We start from the raw sequence: 19,118 nt of genomic DNA on the forward strand, positions 1-19,118 counted from the left end.
TACAATCAATGAGTTCTGAAGACAGAACATTTCTGTAACATTTCCGACTAGAATTTTAAATATTTACTTTTTAAAATATTTACTGAGAAGATATAGAAAAATATAGAAAAGATATACTCTTTTTTTTTTTACTTGTTTCAGTCATTTGAATGCGGCCATGCTGGAGCACCGCCTTTAGTCGAGCAAATCGACCCCCGGGACTTATTCTTTGTAAGCCCAGTACTTATTCTATCGGTCTCTTTTGCCGAACCGCAAAGTGACGGGGACGTAAACACACCAGCATCGGTTGTCAAGCAATGCTAGGGGGACAAACACAGACACACAAACACATACACACACACATATATATATATATACATATATACGACGGGCTTCTTTCAGTTTCCGTCTACCAAATCCACTCACAAGGCTTTGGTCGGCCCGAGGCTATAGCAGAAGACACTTGCCCAAGATGCCACGCGGTGGGACTGAACCCAGAGCCATGTGGTTGGTTAGCAAGCTACTTACCACACAGCCACTCCTGTGCCTATGTGGAGTTTAAATATAAGAGTGAGTGACTATCAAATCTCGCAGTCGAAACCTAAGTTATTTACAACCAAATCAATTCCCTCTCTCTCTCTCTCTCTCTCTCTCCCTCTCTCTCTCTCTCTCTCTCTCTCTCTCTCTCCCTCTCTCTCTGTGTTTTTCTTTTATCAATACCTGAGCCTTCTTTTTGTTCGTTTGTTTATTTTTCCTCTTTTCTCTTTACTTCTTTCTGCTATGTTTATTTTCTTTGTTTTCTTCTATCAGACATTTTCTTTCTCACTTCCTTTCCTTCTTTCTTTCTATTGTATTTTCTCGCTTACCTTTCTTTTTCTTGTTCTTCTTTCTTTCTTCTTTCTTCATATTTTCTCGGTTCGATTTATTACCTTCCTACATTTTCATTTTATTCCTATCAGTTTTCACAGAACTTTCGAACAGGTCAAAACCTCTGTTTCTACACATCATCATTTTCCTAATTACCACCCTCTCTCTACACCAACTTACTATCTCTTTCTCATTCTTAATTTTTCTACCTGTCTTCAATCTCCTATGTACACCTCTCTCTCGCTTTCTTAAGTCGAAACTTAAGTTATTTACAACCAAATCAATCTCTCTCTCTCTCTCTCTCTCTCTCTCTCTCTCTCTCTCTCTCTCTCTCTCCACGCATACAAGCATACACATACGCACACACACACACATTCTTCCATCAACCAAGAAACTCCATTCTCACTGAAACAAACCGGACTTCACAATGAGAATGACACTAAAACACCTCTTTGTTCTGTGTATAATTAGTACTTCCATAGGGATTTATATTTTAAGTCACATACGATTGTACAAGCTATGCAGATTACATGAAAACATGAAAATAAAACAACGAGTCTATGGCCCATTGAAAATCACCAACGAGGATACATGGAAAGTAAAAACTGCTGCTCAGAAGTTGCTACACATGATACTGGAAAGTGATAGCACCTTTTCCTTGTTAGGATTTGATGGACCTTTGGAACGCATGGATTTACTTTGTTGGATGTATCTATCGCAGACGGCCACAAAACGCGGTTTGAAAGCAAACAGCAGCGATTGTTTGCAACCTCCGCCTGGAAAAGAATGGAAAACGGTACCCAAAAACGTATTTTATATAATTTATGGAGCATACAATTTCACGTTTTTGAATTACATGAGTGCGTTCAGCATCCGACGAGTAATACCTGATGCTAATATCTATGTGATTGGTGATCAAAGCCCGATAGGGTTTTGGTGGAGAAAATTGCTTGAAGACGTACGCGGTGTTAAAATTGTGTATAGGACGAGACCACAAAGAATATTTAACCAAACAATAAAAATAAAGCCACATGCTACCGATGTTATACGACTGCAGATTCTGATATGTACGTACATATATTTCTTTAATTCTATGCTTAAATAGTTGTCTTTCATTATTTAACGCCTGTCTGTCTATATATCTGTCTGTCTGTTATTCCAACATAACTCTGATATAACTAAAAATCCACATGCTTCCGATGTTACATGAATGTAGATTCTGGTATGTACGTATATGTATTTCTTTAATTTTATATTTTTATAAATGTCTTCCATTATTTGTTACCTGGCTGTTTATATATCTGTCTGTTATTTCAACATATCTCTGGTTTTGTTTCGCTTTCCCGGTTTTTGTATCTTATACAGAATTGAAGTTATTGACTAGTTTCCAAAGCGAGCGCACTCACACGCAAATAACATTTGTGTTCCTTACCTATTTTCCCCTTTCGTTCCAACGTTGTGTAGTGTTACTACTGAAAGAGAAGTCCTCAACTCTTTGCTGGTCGGTTTCTTCTGAGACTTACTGTTACACTTCTGGATCTTCGGTCTTCCACCACGAATTTCATAGATTTCCTTAGGTCTTAAGTTAAATTCAGACGCCTATGTGAAGCTGCTGGAGACTGTTCAATTTCTGGATGTAAGGGGCTGTGTATAGCAGCAGGTTTCTACTCCTTTCCATAGCGCCGGAAAGTGTCAGAAGTAGTTGTCAGAGAATTTCTACAATTTCACCAACCCCAATTTCTAGTCTTCTAATTCTCCCGTTTGTAATTCAATAAATTACTATATTTTGGGCGCGGTTGAGAGATGCATCAACTGTTCTGACTGCAACACTAAGGCCGAGCTGGTGGTTTAAGATCAAGGATATGTTCATTGATTTCTCAATGGACACAGGGAGGAACGCATGCGCCAGGTTCCAGAGCCTGTGGCTATGGTAGAAGTTGATGAGAGCTACTTGGAGTAATCATAATCTAGTTAAAACTAGTTAAATGTTTTGAAAAATAATTTTGATTCTGTATGGGATAGTGTTCTTTCTTTTCCTTTTGCACAAATTGTGAAATCTAACTCGAACTCTCTGTATACATACATATACATACACAATACATACATAGCTAATCTTTTCATTACAACCCCCCCTACACACACACAAGTACTTATTTATATATATATATATATATATATATATATATATATATATATATAGTTGAAATTTATATAAATAATAATAAATGCGCCCTTTTAAAGCCTAGCCAGGCTCATGGGCCCGGTTTCCCGATTTCTCTAGCATATGTGTTCCTCGGCTGGATGGGACGCCAGTCCATCGCAGCGTTACTCATTTTTGCCAGTTGAATGGACTGGAGCAACGTGAAATGAAGTGTTTTGCTCAAGAACACAATGCGTCGCCCGGTCCAGGAATCGAAACCACAAAACTTACGATTATGACACTGACACCCAAACCAGTAAGCCACGCACCTCCACAGTTGAAATTTATAGAAAAAACAAAAACAAAGACAAGTATATAAACAACAAGCATGTGTATTAATTTGACGCTCGGGAAAATGAAAAAGTCTTTCATGTTTCGAACTTACACTCTTCAATAGAAAGGAATAAGAGAAAATAAACAAATTCAACCATTGTACTTTAGTTCACACAAGTGCAGTTCTGGGGATACTTCTTTAGAAGAACAAAATTTCCTTAAGAATGTCTCCTCGCTTCAGTATTTTTCAATGTCTTCCTGGAAAATGCCTTCCAGAAAAATATCTAGGAATTGCATATTTAGGAGATAAACAATTCCAACACTTTCACTTTCATTGGAGGAAAAGCATTTGCAATCAGCTGATGATATCAGCATAATAAGAGGCAGTGATGCAAAATTCTAGAAACTCACCAAGAGGTGAAGAAGAGCACCAGGGACAGATGAAATGGATGTTAGTTCAGAACAGATTCTAATCAATTGTAGCCACAGCCAAAATATAGTAATCAACATCATACTGAATTTGAAGAAGAGAATAACTCAATTTAAATGGTTCAGATTTACTTTGAGCAAGGATCACAGTTTACTTAAGGAGTCAAAAGAAATATTTGGCCTGGTCTCTTCTAATATGCTGGGACTGTCTGTCATACAGAAAGACAGTTTCAACAATGTCTCCTTGATTCAACCCACAAAGAGAGAGGATGAAAAACATTTGTACATTTCAGCGATCCAGAAGGGTACAATGATAATACCATCATTGCTAGAAATAGAAGTCAAAAATAATTCAAAACCACTGTAATTAGAAAGGGTCAACTTACCATTAGCGATTGAGAATCGCGAATGAGTTACAGACGTACTCATAGCACATGATTTCAGGCCCTGGTGAACAAACACTTAGCCTTCCTCAGTGAGTATTACCGTTTTCGAAGTTAGCGATTGCTCGTTTTGAATTTGCCGTAGCATTCTATTGGCCAATGCGTACATGGTGAGGAGAGTCATTTTTAGCCAAGAAACGGTAATACTCACTGATGAAGGCTAAGTGTTTGTTACTGCCAGGCCAGGGATCTCTGGAAGTTGTCCATAGGTCCTGGCTCGAAAGTCGTCTTGGACAGGCGGGTCAGGTATTCCTCGTCGACGTCCAGGTTCGCCCCGAGGTCGTCGTCATACCTCCCCTCCACTAATCCCCTATAGAATGCTTTGGTTGTGTTGAAGTCACTCAAGGTCGACCCGGGACGGCAGAGTTGCTTGAGATCAACGCGACACTCGCGGTGCCATTCGCCCTTCCTCGTCCTCTTTTTGATCTACGACTGCAGTCCAGTCATGGAAACGAGTTGCGGGAAAGCGTGCCTCACAAACGGCGACCACACCTATTCACCGTCGTCTACGTAGAGCCGGAGATGTCGCAGTCTCAGCGCGTGCCTGCGCATCATCAACCATGGCATACCCAGCCCTCCTTTTAACGGGTGTTGACAGCAAATGGATCACCTGACCATCGGGACGCATCCTTTCCACAAGAAGCGGAAGAGAATGCGTTGTAGTTTGGTGATGATAGGGTCGGGACAAGGCACGACGGTCTGGTGGTAGTAGATGACAGACGCGATGTACGTGTTCGCCATCTCCGCCCGACCTTTTAGGGACAGTTTCCTCTCGGCCCATTGCCGGGCGAGAGTGACCACCCTACTCGTTATCTCGTTCCAGTTCTTCTCCGTTTGGAGGTCCGGACCAAACCAGATCCCGAGCAACTCGACCGGACCGTCGGTCCAACGTCTCACGACGGAGGGGCTGGTGGACGGCATAGGCTTGTTTCTCTAGGTACCAAGCCCACTGACTTTTCCCGGTTGATTTTTGCTCCTGTCACCGCTTCGTAGTCTTGCAGTGTCTCTCCGACCAGCTCGATGTGCTCGTGACTAGACACTATGATGATAACGTCGTCCGTGTATGCAGACACGCTCGTCCCCGCATCCCAATTCTCACGGGATGCTCCTCAGAGTCGCCAGCTGCCGCAGTAATGGTTCGAGAGTCAATACGTATAGAAACAACGGGAGGGGGGCATCTTTGACGGACCGAACGTGCAATGTCGAAAGGTCTCGATAGATGTCCATTTACGCGAATTACCGAATGGATACCTCTGTACAAAGCAGCTATCCAGTCGCGGAAGACGGGACCGAAACCAACCGCTCTAAGGACAGCCTCCAAGTATCGATGGTCTACTCTATCGAAAGCTTTCGATTGATCCAAATTGATCAGGGCCCAACTCATGCCAGGTTCCTTAACTATCCTGTCTATGATGTAGCGCATCAGATGGAGGTTGTCATGGATGCTCCGGCCCGGCACAGCGCACGTTTGCGCCTTGTCGACCAGTTTCTTGATGACAAGCGCCAACCTCTTGGCTAACACCTTGGCCAAAATTTTCAAGTCTGCATTAAGCAGAGTGATGGACCTAAAGTTATCTATTATGTCCCGCTTGTTTAGATCTTTCTTCAGCAGTGTTACGGCTCCTCGGCCCACAAAACCAGGCATACTCCCGTATTGCTGCCAGTTGCAGCACACCACTGCCAAGACGTCTCCAAACAAGTCTAGCATACAACTGTAAAGCTCGTAGGGTAGACCATCCAAACCCGGCGATTTGTCCCTCGAGCATTCTGCCATCGCGTCCCCCCGCACTTCCACCGCCGTGATGGCACCTTCGCAGCGCCCTGCCTCTCTTGAGGAGAGTCGTGACAGGCTGTGTAGGTAGGCACTGAAGTCCACCCTACGTTCTTGCCCGCCACTCGCCCCGAACAGTCGGGCAAAATGCTGTTGAAAGGCCTCACACATTTTATTTGGCTCGAGTAATTCGTGCCCGTGTTCATCTACCAGAGACCAAATGGTGGCTTTGTTGCCCTGTTGCGCCTCTGCCACCCGGGCCTCTTGCGCGGCTCCAACACCTTAGGTAGAAAGATAGATAGATAGATAAACATATAGATAGATGTAGATGAACTAGTGGACAAACGAAAGAGAGTGGCTTTAATCACATTTGGTAGGAGTTACATATATTTTTCTAAAAACAATTTGACTCAACTTTGTATGACTTAAGGTTTTGTGGGCACCGAGGACATACAAATCTTAGAAATCTCCCAGTTTTTGATGACATGGAAGCATCTATATATATGAGTTGGTACTGAAAAGTTACTGGCTTTGGATAAAAGAAAATATAGGAGGATCAGTTAATTATGATTTTATACAACATATTCCTCCTCTCTGATTAACACAGCTATTGTGTTACTTGTGAATATATGCGTAGCTGGAAGAGCAAATCGGTATTCACTTTAGTATAAGGCGGCGAGCTGGCAGAAACGTTAGCACGCCGGGCGAAATGCTTAGTGGTATTTCGTCTGCGTTACGTTGTGAGTTCAAATTCCGCCGAGGTCGACTTTGCCTTTCATCCTTTCGGGGTCGATAAATTAAGTACCAGTTACGCACTGGGGTCGATGTAATCGACTTAATACCTATGTCTGTCCTTGTTTGTCCCCTCTGTGTTTAGCCCCTTGTGGGTAATAAAGAAATAGGTATTCACTTTAGTAAGTACAGTATACATGTCAGTACACATTGTCAGTACACAGGTGCTCTATCCTCGACTCTACCTTGCTATTACTATCTAAATACTAGATACTGTCGAATCCTGAAAATTTACACACACACACACACCACACACACACACACATTGTTGCTATTATGCGTAAGTCTCGTAAGTCCAAAACGTTGCTTCTTCAGAAAACGAAAAAATAGTTTCACTATTCCATTTCTTTTTACATTAGCAACAGTTTCAGCTAAACAATAAGACTTTGTTGGGTGTATGAAATCCTAACTCCATGCATGTATGATATTTTCAGTCAGAAATATTTTAGCAAAACTGTCGTATGTAGGAGTTACTACACTTTTGAAAAATGCTAAGCCGTTATACTACACTTCGACAATTCTCATATCTTGGCATCTGAAACAGCTGGAATACAATAGTTTGCTCAAAAGAACCGGCTATTGCAAGCAAAATTAAATATTGAAAAAAAACACAAACGCATTTGACCAAATTCGGACATAAGATAGTTTAATATAATAGTAACGATATAATTCAAATGTGCAGAAAGCAAAAGACGAAGATAGGTGAAGGTACAACAAGCAGGTGTATTAATTTGACGATAAGGAAGAATGGAAAAGTCTTTGACGTTTCGTACCTACGCTCTTCGGCAGAAAGGATTGAAAGGGGAAAAGGGAAAGAAAACGTAAAAAAAACGGAGCGAGAAAAGAAATATATAGGGTTTAACGGTTCGACATGATGAAATAGCCAGAAGAAAGAGATTGAGTGGAAGGGAGATAATAAGAGTGACCTGGCCAAACTAGTGTGCGCAAGCGTGTGTGTGTGTGTGTATGTGAGAATGGTGTGTGTGAGTGCATATGCGTGTGAATGGGGGTGAGTGCATGTGAATGTATGTGGGGGCAAGCTTAATATTATGTGGGCCTGTGTGTGAGTGTGTATGTATGTATATATGTATGTATGCATGTATGTATATATGTATGTATGTATATATGTATGTATGCATGTATGTATATATGTATGTATATATGTATGTATGTATATATGTATGTATGTATATATGTATGTATGCATGTATGTATATATGTATGTATGTATATATGTATGTATGTATGTACATTTTGTAGAGTGATGTGTGTTTCAAGTACTGGTGTGTATGTGTGTGCACGTATGGACGTGTGTACATGTGTGTATTGTATGGGAGCATGTGTGTGTATGTGCACAAGTAACTTAGTGCGTGCATTGAGTGTAATGATGTGCGTTTCGTGTATCTCTGTGTGTGTGAGTGTATGGACGTGTGTATATCTGTGTTAGGCTATCGTGTGTGTGTGTGTGTGTATGTGTTTGCGTGTGTGCGTGCATGTGCAAATGCTTGTGTGTAGCAGTTGATGTGTGATTGTTCGGGTGGTGTGTGCACGTGTACATGTGTGTGTATGTGTGACCCTATAGTGTGTGTATGTTTGTGTGCGAAAGTTGTATGTTTATGCATGTTGCGTGCGTGTGTGTATTGTCTGTATTCAGGTGTGTTGTCTGGGAATGCATAGGTGTGAGGTGGGATAGGGGTGACGAAAGTTAGGAGTTGCTCTATCTTTATAATCACATGTACTATCTTCCTTCACTTCGTTTCATCTAATCTAATACATCTATATTTGTCTATTTATTGCAGTGAGCGGTGGGATTTATCTTGATCCGGACATTCTATTCCTGCGACCAATCGACCATTTCCGGCAGCCAGTCCTTACAATGGGCCTAATCGACCCAGCAACCGGTATAGGGAACGGTTTAATATTTGCCAAAATACACTCCAAGTTCTTAGAATATTGGTACGAAAGTTACAGAAACTTTAACTCTAGTATTTGGGGAGTTCATTCAATGGCAATACCACTGAAGCTATCAAAAATATATTCACACCTTATTAAGGTAGATAAAGGACATATTTATCATCCGAACTGGTTTGAGCTTGAGAAACTTTTTCTTAAAGTGGTCCCTTGGGATAAAAATGTAGCTGTACATATGTGGACTCACCATCAATACCGTCTGCCTCAATCTCTGAAAGATACAGACACTTTAAATACAACAGCCGGTCAAATGTTAAGATATGTCTATTACAACGACACACGTTTACGGCGATAAAAACAAAAGACATCCCGTTAAGACAGCGAAAACTTAATTTTATTATTTATATATTTTTTGTTTGGTGGCTTGGGGTGGACAATCTTTCATAATACCTGGTGTGCAAATTTCAAGTGCTTAAGAACCTGCAAGGTGCATATCTATTGAGAAAAAGTAATGAATATTTATTTTTATCGATTCCTAAGAATGCAAAGCGTAGACATACTTGTGTGATTACGCAGTTCGCGTCGAAATTACGTGATTTTGGGTTCCGTCTCACAACACTGCATCTCGGGCCTCGGATCTACCAATGACTTGAGAGAGAACCTGTTACATGGAAACTGCCTAGAATTATGTATATATGTGTATGTGTGTGTGTGTGTGTGTGTGTATATATATACGAGGTCTAATCAATAAGTATCCGGACTGTTGCTTTAGTAACGAAGCTAAAGCACGCAGAGTAAAGCCGTTTGGCACTGATTGACCTTGCACTCTGTTGTGCATGCGCACTAAGTTTTAACGTTCTAGCTCACTTCCGCTGTTTACAGTAGTGCTTGGCAGGAACGTGTGTAGCGTGTGATCGTCGCTTGACCATGACAGGGAAATGTGTTAGATACGTACACAAAGTTGTCAGAGGCCTACGCAAAGTTACAGAAAGTATTTGGAGAGGAGTGTATGAGACGCACACAAGTGTACAAGTCGTTCAGATATTTCCAAAATGGCCGAAAAATGTCCACCCGCAATCAGCAGAAATAAGATAAACATCGCAGATATGCGTGCAACAGTGTGGGGAAATCGTGGAATCACTATCCGTGAGTTATCAGACGATGTACAGATTAGGTAAGGTTCAGTTCAATCCATTATCACAGAAGATTTGGGTATGAAAAGCGTGTCTGCCAAGTTTGTGGCAAAACTGCTTCTGGTGACCAAAAAGACACTCGGGTTTCAGTTGCACAAGATCTCTTTGATTGTGTCGAGAACGATGAAATCTTTTTGAAAACTTTGCGTAGGCCTCTATACAGGTATCGCCAAAGTTTTGGCAAAATTTTATTCATATTCTCTGCACAACTTTCTGTCACGGTCAATGCAACGATCACACGCTACACATCTTCCTTCCAAGCACTGCTGAAAACAGTGGAAGAGAACTAGAACGTTAAAACTTAGTGCACATGCAGAGCAGAGTTTAAGGTCAATTTGCATCAAGCGGCTTTACTCTGTGTGCTTTAGCTTCGTTGCTATGGCAACAGTCCGGATTCTTGTTGATCATACCACGTATACACACACAAACACACACACACACACACCACACACACACACACACACGCACACACACACACACACAACACACACACACACACACACACACACACCACACACACACATATATATATATATATATATATATATATATATATATATATATATTATATATATATATATATATATATGTATGTATATATATATATATATATATATATATTGTGAAGTATATTTGCCAACTGAATGTGGCAGTCTCGTAGAGGACGATGCTACTGGTGTTTTTAGCCCCAGGAGGACATCTCCTCCAGCTGGCTAACGACACACTGTCTGTGTCTGATTAGTATTTGTGAAGGGAAGTCATCGTTCCCATCTCTAGCCTTACGTGATACATACAGATCCGGGAGATCAACGACAGTTTGTCACTGGAAAAAGCATATAATAATTCGCGTTTGGAATGAGTTCTCATCGCTAGCTAGTGATTATCACACACTGATGACGGGTTACCACCCAGAAACACGGGTCTGTGTTTCACGAAAGACTAGAGATGGGAACGATGATTTCCCTTCGCAAATACTAATCAGACACAGACAGCGTGTCGTTAACGAGGTGAAGGAGATGTCCTCCTGGGACTAAAAACAACAGTAACATCGTCCTCTATTGGACAGCCACATTTAGTAGGCAAATATACTTCACGATTCCGTGCTGCTACTGTTTTCTTCTCGTTCAGAGATTTAATATTACTATATATATATATATATATATATATATATATATATATAATATATATATATATACACACACATGAAAGAAGCAAATAGTCACCCCATAAAGCATGTTTTATGTTTATTTTAACTTGTAAAGGCTTATGCTTTTTATTAATTGACATTTTTATGCTTCAGATTCTATATGTGACTGTTTAATCACGCCATGTACAAAAGAAGCCTTGGGATTATCTGAATTTCAAAGAGGCCGTATTGTGGGACATAGCGTAAACTCGCAGAAAACCTTGGGATCCCGCTTTCTACAGTTAATAGAATGATTGTACAATTTACCAGATAGGGGAAGGGGTCCACATCATCTCGCCCAGATCAATCAGCGCCCTCTGACAGTACCCTCTCTTTCCTAAGAGAAGTGTGCAAGATAATCCTCGTCGCAAAGCCTTTGGCAGAATTAGTTGATGTCAGTCCCAGAACACCTGTCAGGTATCTCCACAAACTTGGTTACTATGACAGAGCAGTAAAAAGAAAACCACTTCTTCGACCAGCCAGCATCAAGCGGAGAAAAGATTGGGCCAGTGAGATGGTGGAGAGGTCACTAGCATTTTGAGACACTGTCATATTCTCTGATGAGTCCAGAATTGCTGTATTTCTTGACAGTGGTCGAGTGTAGGTCTGGAGACTCTGTGATCAAGAATTTGATGCGAAAAGAGTGCAGCCATTACGACAGCTATTCTGTGTTGGTCTGGGGAGCAATTTGAAGCAATGGTTGATCAGAGCTGGTGGAGTGTGAGGGAAACATAAACTCAGATAAATATGTGTCCATATTGCAGAAAGGACTCCTTCCAACCTTCTGCGGTGGTGAAATGATTAAAGAAGACTCTTTATTTATGCTAAAATGACCCAAAATTTGTTGGATGAGGATTGCATTAAAAAGCTTCCATGGCCAAAATATGAACCCTATTGAACACCTCTAGGATATAATGGACAGGGCACTTCACAAAAAGAACAAGAAAGCATCTTCAAGGCCAGTTCTTTTGAGATTACTGCATGAAACTCCGCAAGAGAATATTCGTCATCTGATTAGTAACATGTCAAATAGGGTCCTTGCATTGAAAAATACAATGTCTACTAAATATTAAACATCCACATTATAACAATTAATAGGAGCGCTCAGAGAGCGCAAACCCCCACTAAAGCAACACCAACGTCCTTTCAACGATTAGCCGGAGATGATTTTTAAAATGAGAATATCTGAAATAAACTGGACTGGTCTCACAAACGAGAATACTAAAAATGAATATATTGAGTGACAGGTGAAGGGAGAGGACATAAAATACTAATACAGTGAAGGAGAAGTAGTGACAGTAATAGCTAGGACTGAGAGGGGGTGAGAGAAATTAAGAAAATAATGACAATGAGAAAGACGAAATGAAGTGGCAAAGAGAGTATCGCATGAATGAGAAAGGAAAGGATGACAGATAAATAACGAAGGAAGGAGGGAAAAAGTCGATAAATGGCTTTTGAATTGTGAGCATATGTGTGTATATGTGTTCGTGTACAAGAGAACTACGTGAAACTTTTCATATACATGTAAAGTAAAAAAAAATATCGGAGAAGTAATCCAGAATCCTTGCCCAGTACCGGATCGATTCCAAAATCTAATGAGACCGTGCCAGTCATCCGAATCCATCCACTGGTTCTTGATGTATCTTGCCCACGGACAATCAAACAAACACGACTGAAACAACACCTCGCCTTTGCTAAGGCGGAAGCAATAAGTAATTTGAATGTGTAATTTCAGATTAAATAAATTTTAATGATTATAAGGGTGTCTACTTACTTCTCTATGTATGTATGTATGTATATATAATTATGTCTGTATATATATATATATAATATATATATATATATATTATATATATATATAATATATATATATATATGTATGTATGTATATATATATATATATATATATATATATATATATATATATATATATATATATATATAAAGGTATGTATATGTTTTCAATGTGTACGAATAACAAAGAAAAAATAAATAATTGTTATCAGGGTTGAATAAATTGTTATAGGCGCAGGAGTGGCTGTGTGGTAAGTAGCTTGCTAACCAACCACATGGTTCCGGGTTCAGTCCCACTGCGTGGCATCTTGGGCAAGTGTCTTCTGCTATAGCCTCGGGCCGAGCAATGCCTTGTGAGTGGATTTGGTAGACGGAAACTGAAAGAAGCCCGTCGTATATATGTATATATATATATAAGTGTGTGTGTATATGTTTCTGTGTCTGTGTTTGTTACCCTAGCATTGCTTGACAACCGATGCTGGTGTGTTTACGTCCCCGTCACTTTGCGGTTCGGCAAAAGAGACCGATAGAATAAGTACTGGGTTTACAAAGAATAAGTCCCGGGGTCGATTTGCTCGACTAAAGGCGGTGCTCCAGCATGGCCGCAGTCAAATGACTGAAACAAGTAAAAGAGTAAAGAGTAAAGAGAGGGTAGCAAAAATTCCCTTAAGCACCAAAGATATTACAGACAACTTATAAAGGTAGCAATTCCAGTGTTAAGGGAAATGTTTTTTCTATAACATGGATAAATTAAGAAATGGAGTCAAATCACTTATACTTCCAACTTACATTTCGAAAAAAGCATTGAGATTACACACATACGTACGCACGCGCTAGCTGAATACCCCGTCGTTGCCGGGTAAATTTCACAATAAAATACCTTAGCGGACTTCCAGAATAGCACACCCACATAAGTTGAATTTCCTCTGTTTTGATGGGGATTTTTTAATATTTTCCACTATTCCGTTGCTAATGGTGATAGGAGAAAGCTTTTTATGACATATATTTTTTTTTTAATTTATTCTCTCTCCCCCACTTCCAGACCTATTTTGTCCATTTCTTTCTTTCTTTCTTTCTTTCTTTCTTTTTGCACAATACACTTTAATAAATGGAGACACCTTTTCGGTAAAAGGAAAAAAAAATTTTGAAGTTCATAAATTTTTCAAACCCCATCCCCAACTCAATACGATTTTATATATATATATGAATATATGAGAGGGAATGTTGTTGTTGTTGTTGTTGTTGTTTATCACCGCCGCCGATCGTATCTTTGAAGCTCCGAAAGTCTGCGCTTTGTTTTCCTTATTAGAAGTGTAATTTTATTAATTTTATTGTGGTGTTTACTTTCCAAGTTGACCGGATCTGCATTGGTCTGATCAACTGTTGGATCTGGAAATTGGTCTGATCAACAGCAGGAAAGGAAATTGAAAATGTTCAAAATGGCGTCGTTTTAATCGTCAAACCAAGAAGAGAGGAAAGTGGACGGACACTTTGAAGTCGAAATTGCCTTTCGCAGTCATTCATTCTAGTGAAGCTCCGACCCTTAAATGCTCCGCCGATAGGAATTTACGTTTATCTAATGACCCTGCTTAATGTTCAGTGTTTGCTGTTATTCATATTGTTATGTATTGTATTTTTGTCATCGTTATTTAGTTAAACTAACCAAGACATTAGGGAACTGTTTAGTTCTTCATCTGTAGCCCTTAGGAACTATTATGGTGTTTGCTAGGGCTAAGACGCCCCTCATTTTATTTTTATTTAAATAAAAGCAAAGATGGTGAATGAGAATTGTCCATCCGCTGAAAGGGACAGCCGGTTGTCCGGAAGAGAGAACAGCCAAGTCGTGAAAGACAGTGAGTACAGTAACAGCAGCAGCAACAACAACAACAATAGCTCACGTGAGGCCTATAAAAGCAATTTTCCTTTGCTTCTACCACCACCCCACCGATCGCAAGAACAGAAGAAATTAATTGCAAAAAGCGATAGCACTAGCGGGAACACTTCCACCTCCAGCGCCACCGCCTGTGGCAGCAGCAGATCCACCAACAACAACAATAACAACAATATCATTAACGAAAAAGACGACAACAAAAACGAGACATGTAAATCTACCCGAAACAGTTTCGACTTTGCGAAAGCGACCAGAGAAGTAAGTGAAGACATTTTTATAGACGAAAATGAATTCAAAAATGCGAAGTGTATGTTGGAGAAATGTATAGAAGAAATACGGTACTAAACAATCCTAGAACTGTCTAGCATGAAAGATGGCGTCAGCCCTCCTGGTGACGTTGATGATCGCCTGGGGCTAAATGCATCAGTAACAGCCCCACCGCCCTGCCCTGTCCCTAGCCACATTCAGATGGCTAACGTCCCTTATGTTATGGAGCAGTTACTGTCTATATCTCGTTTAGAGAATTATTATTGCTGTCGAACAGATTTTCTACATCAGTAAATGTATTTACTGTGAAAATCTTTATATATAGCCTGCACAGAGAGTCGTTCGTCGAGGGGCGGTGCCTGCCATACGTTGATAATAGGCAAACACCTTGAAACCTAGGTCCGTATGTGGCATCCGCTTCTTCGGGGAATGATCTCCCTTTGCAGGCTAGAGGACGCCGTGATGGCGTCAGCCCTCCTGGTGACGTTGATGATCGCCTGGGGCTAAATACATCAGTAACACCCCCACCGCCCTGCCCTGTCCCTAGCCACATTCAGATGGCTAACGTCCCTTATGTTAATATGCGGACAGTTCTATATTAAACAATTGTAACTAAAAGCAGAAAAGTGGAGCAGGCAACGCTAGCAAATAGGGATGTACATAAAACCAGTTTGGAAAAGCAAACCCTTGTAGCCTGGGGGAAGAAATGTGGGACTGTCGAGGTGAGGTTCGCCTCAGAGAAGGAGACAAAAATCACTCGACGGCTACCCTAACGACTGAGGAACAAATCCTCACCCCCACCTACCTTGATCGAAGAGTATTTAAAGTTAGAATATTCAGCATCCCACCAGAGATGAACATCTGCTAGTTAGACAAGATACACAAGCTGAACTGGTTGAGACATGGGATGCATTTACTAATACAAGCTGACCAGACAAGCGTAGAGGATATCCTAGACTAAATAAGCCTACAGGACAGCACAAAGCTTCACATGACTGTTGAGGGCGGAAAACCAAGATGTCCCCTATGCGGGAACACAAAACATCTCAAAGCTCTCTTCCCAAAACAAAAGAGAAGTGAGCTCCCCAATTTTTGCCGACACTACCCCCACAACAACGACAACAACAATAGCAACAACACCAGCAGAAGCAGGCGAGTACAGCTGCAAAACAACAGTAACAGTAGTAGCAGCAACTGCAATCACAGAGGCACTGACAACAACAATACCAAGAACAACAGTAGAATCAATAGCAGCTTCAAACATAACTGCATCAGAATCCCCCAAAGCATCAACTTTATCAACACAAAAACCACAAAATAACCTGCAAGATTTTCCCCTCCCGTGTTCGTAGCAATCAGACATGTCCTGCGGTGAGGGGAGACCCAAACTGGCAAAGGTTCGGAGATCAAACGAAAGAAACAAAGCAACACCAACATCAACATAAAATACTAGCAGGTATGACCAGAAGGGGGAGACACCATCGAAAACAAATTCTCAACTACTTCCCCAAAGAACAGCCACACCCATCCCCATCACTACCATCACCACCACCACCACTATCATAAACACCATCACAAGTACAACCCAATTCACACACACACACACACACACAACTTTCAGATTACACATCTCAACAACAACAAAAGTCAAACTTATTGAGCTGCACAGCAGTAAACACCAAGAATAAAAAATAATGAATCACATATATAACCATACAGACATCACACACACCAACTATATCACACCGAGAAACAACACATCAACACATATTAAAACCATACAAACATCACAACACACATATAACACCATCAAAACAAAATATCCTGTAGGAGTAGGAGCTTTTCAGAGAGACATAAATAGACAAATATATAAGGAACTGCTCGTGGAAACATCCACACATGCTTATGGGGACGGAACATCCGTCCCCTCATCGCCAGCTAAACCACAGTAGGTAACCTTTTCTGCTACTTTGATCTAACATGACTTTGCTCAGAGTTGGCAGTATAAATGCACGTTGCCTGGGGTTGTCTTGGAAACAATGTCATCTTCTCAACGACCTCAGGTCCCGAAGTGTCGATGTAGTGGCCATCAGTGAAAAAAGACTCTTCGACCGACAAACTTTCATGCGCATTTTCTGTGGATAGTATATATATTTATCTCCATGTCAACCGGGAATAGAAAGTGGAAAGGCGATGTTGATTCAGAAAGGCCTCTATCTCAAGATAAGGACTATCTTCCTGGACTCAGAAGGTAAGTTGGTGGTCCTGGGATCTGAACAGTAATGACGGAGATGCCTTCAGGTGTTTATGCTCCGAAAGGAGCAGGACAGCCGGATTTCTTCAGACGTCTGAAGGTTTTTCTAGGGACGTCTCGACCTTTAGTGTTAGTGGACGGCTGGAACACCGTCTGGACTGTGTGGAGCTAGCGGATAGAAGGAGTGGTAAAATCCTCGCAAACCTGCTCAGACATTTCCAACTGTCCGACAGGTATTAACTGGATTTCCCGGATGTGCCAACGTGGATATGGATGAATCGCACCGGGTTAACCAGGTCGTATTTAGACAATGTATTCTGTAGGCCAGTAGATAAAGATAGTATAAGTTGCCCGCTTTTCAAACTGGTCGGATACATAGGCCACAAAGTTTTGATCTGTACGGTCGACCTGGGTAAGCTTTTAAGACCGAACGCGTCGCTCCTGGCCTGCCAACCTACAGAGACCGGATTAGAGAATTAGTTAAAAGGGTGTTGACGGGGGCAATCGTCAACAACAAATGGTGGTTTTCCCTGAAAAGGGCATTTAGAGTAGAATCAGTAAGGTTTAGTAAGGCATTAGTGATAGTAAGGAATAAAATAGAAAGGAATTTAGTTAGGGACTTGGCAGATATGCGCTGAGGCTGCGACGTCTCCAGTGCTTCCTAGGCGGTGAGCAGGAGTGATCGCCGTTTGCCAGACACGATTTTTCATAGCTTGTCTCTTTGTCTGAGCCTCAGTCCTGGATCAAGTGTAGATCGAAGCAGGGTGCCTGGCATCTAGAGGGTTGTAAAGCGCTCACAATCCTCTATCAGTCGGGAAATGTAGTTGGTGACAGTTCCACTCCAGCGTTCTATAGAGGGTTAGTGGCGGACAACTGCGATGACGTTCTTAGGGAGACACTGGTCGATGAGAATGGATTCGCTGGTCTGTTCCGGAGGACTTTCGGGCCAGGGTCCATGGATAACTTACAGAAATTCCTGACCTGTATGGTATTGCCGATTCAGGATAAACTCTACAGGCATGGAAGTACCACCAGCCGGGCTTGCCCAAGGTGCGGACAGAGCGACGAAACTGTTCTGCACGCTCTCGTCCAGTGCCCAAGCATTGCTGACTTTGGGGTTTATGTCGGACACCTGCTGTCAGGTGTAGAACGGATCCAGATATCACCTGAGTCCATAGTGAAGATCGCCTCGCCGCCTTCCTTCAGTCGGGAAGAGCAGACAGTGTTTCTTTGTTTGGTGGCCTTAACGAAAGAGGTTGTGTGGTAGACTAGGTTGAAAGGGCTAATGACAGACCCTTTCCTCTTTGGCCAAAGCCCCATTAACTTTTTTAAGTTTCACTTTGTTGTGGCGAGGGTCACGACACTCCCTGCGAGAATAGACTGGCCTAACAACTATAAATAGTAGCGGTCTGAGTAAGAGACAGAGTAGGCATTAATCACAGTAAGTCGTAAGATGCCGTTTTGGTGGTTTATCGGAATATTGTTTGTTGGTTCATGTATAGTTCGTGGAGAGTTTGTTGGATTATACGTTGTTGTTACCCTGCTTTGTTATATATTTTATTGTTACTACACGGTTAAAGTGTAAAAAAAAGTATCGTCATAACAATTAGCGATACAACAATATTAGCGACGAAGATTCGAAGCTCACGCAGGTCAGTTATCAGTTGTTTGTGACATAAAGTTGTTAATTATGGAAGACCTATTAGCATCTATAATACAGTTTCAAAAGCAGCAGCAGCAGCAAGAAGAGCAACAGAAATTGCAGAAACAACTGCTACAGCAACAAGAAAAATAACAACGGTTAATGGAGCAATGTTTTCAGAAGTCAGGAAACACCACAAGTTCGTTTTCACTAAAAGGCGTATCGA

General features: G+C 41.2%; 1 protein-coding gene across 1 annotated transcript; it reads left to right on the top strand.

Annotated features, from left to right (window-relative positions):
- Positions 1-1,136: 1,136 nt before the first annotated feature.
- LOC115214836 lies at positions 1,137-9,160 on the top strand. The gene is made up of 2 exons (XM_029783870.2): positions 1,137-1,913; positions 8,554-9,160. Exons 1-2 carry the CDS (start codon positions 1,274-1,276, stop codon positions 9,018-9,020), a joined length of 1,107 nt encoding a protein of 368 aa, XP_029639730.2. The 5' UTR covers positions 1,137-1,273; the 3' UTR covers positions 9,021-9,160.
- The last annotated feature ends 9,958 nt before the right edge of the window (positions 9,161-19,118 follow it).

The sequence above is a fragment of the Octopus sinensis genome, linkage group LG8 (assembly GCF_006345805.1).
Source record: "Octopus sinensis linkage group LG8, ASM634580v1, whole genome shotgun sequence".
Taxonomy (NCBI): Eukaryota; Metazoa; Mollusca; class Cephalopoda; order Octopoda; family Octopodidae; genus Octopus; species Octopus sinensis.

Excerpts from the sequence above, each read along its gene's own strand:
- LOC115214836 (XM_029783870.2), top strand. The coding sequence starts at position 1,274 with ATGAGAATGACACTAAAACACCTCTTTGTTCTGTGTATAATTAGTACT. Across the intron at positions 1,914-8,553 it reads ACGACTGCAGATTCTGATAT|TGAGCGGTGGGATTTATCTT; the intron begins GTACGTACATAT and ends TATTTATTGCAG.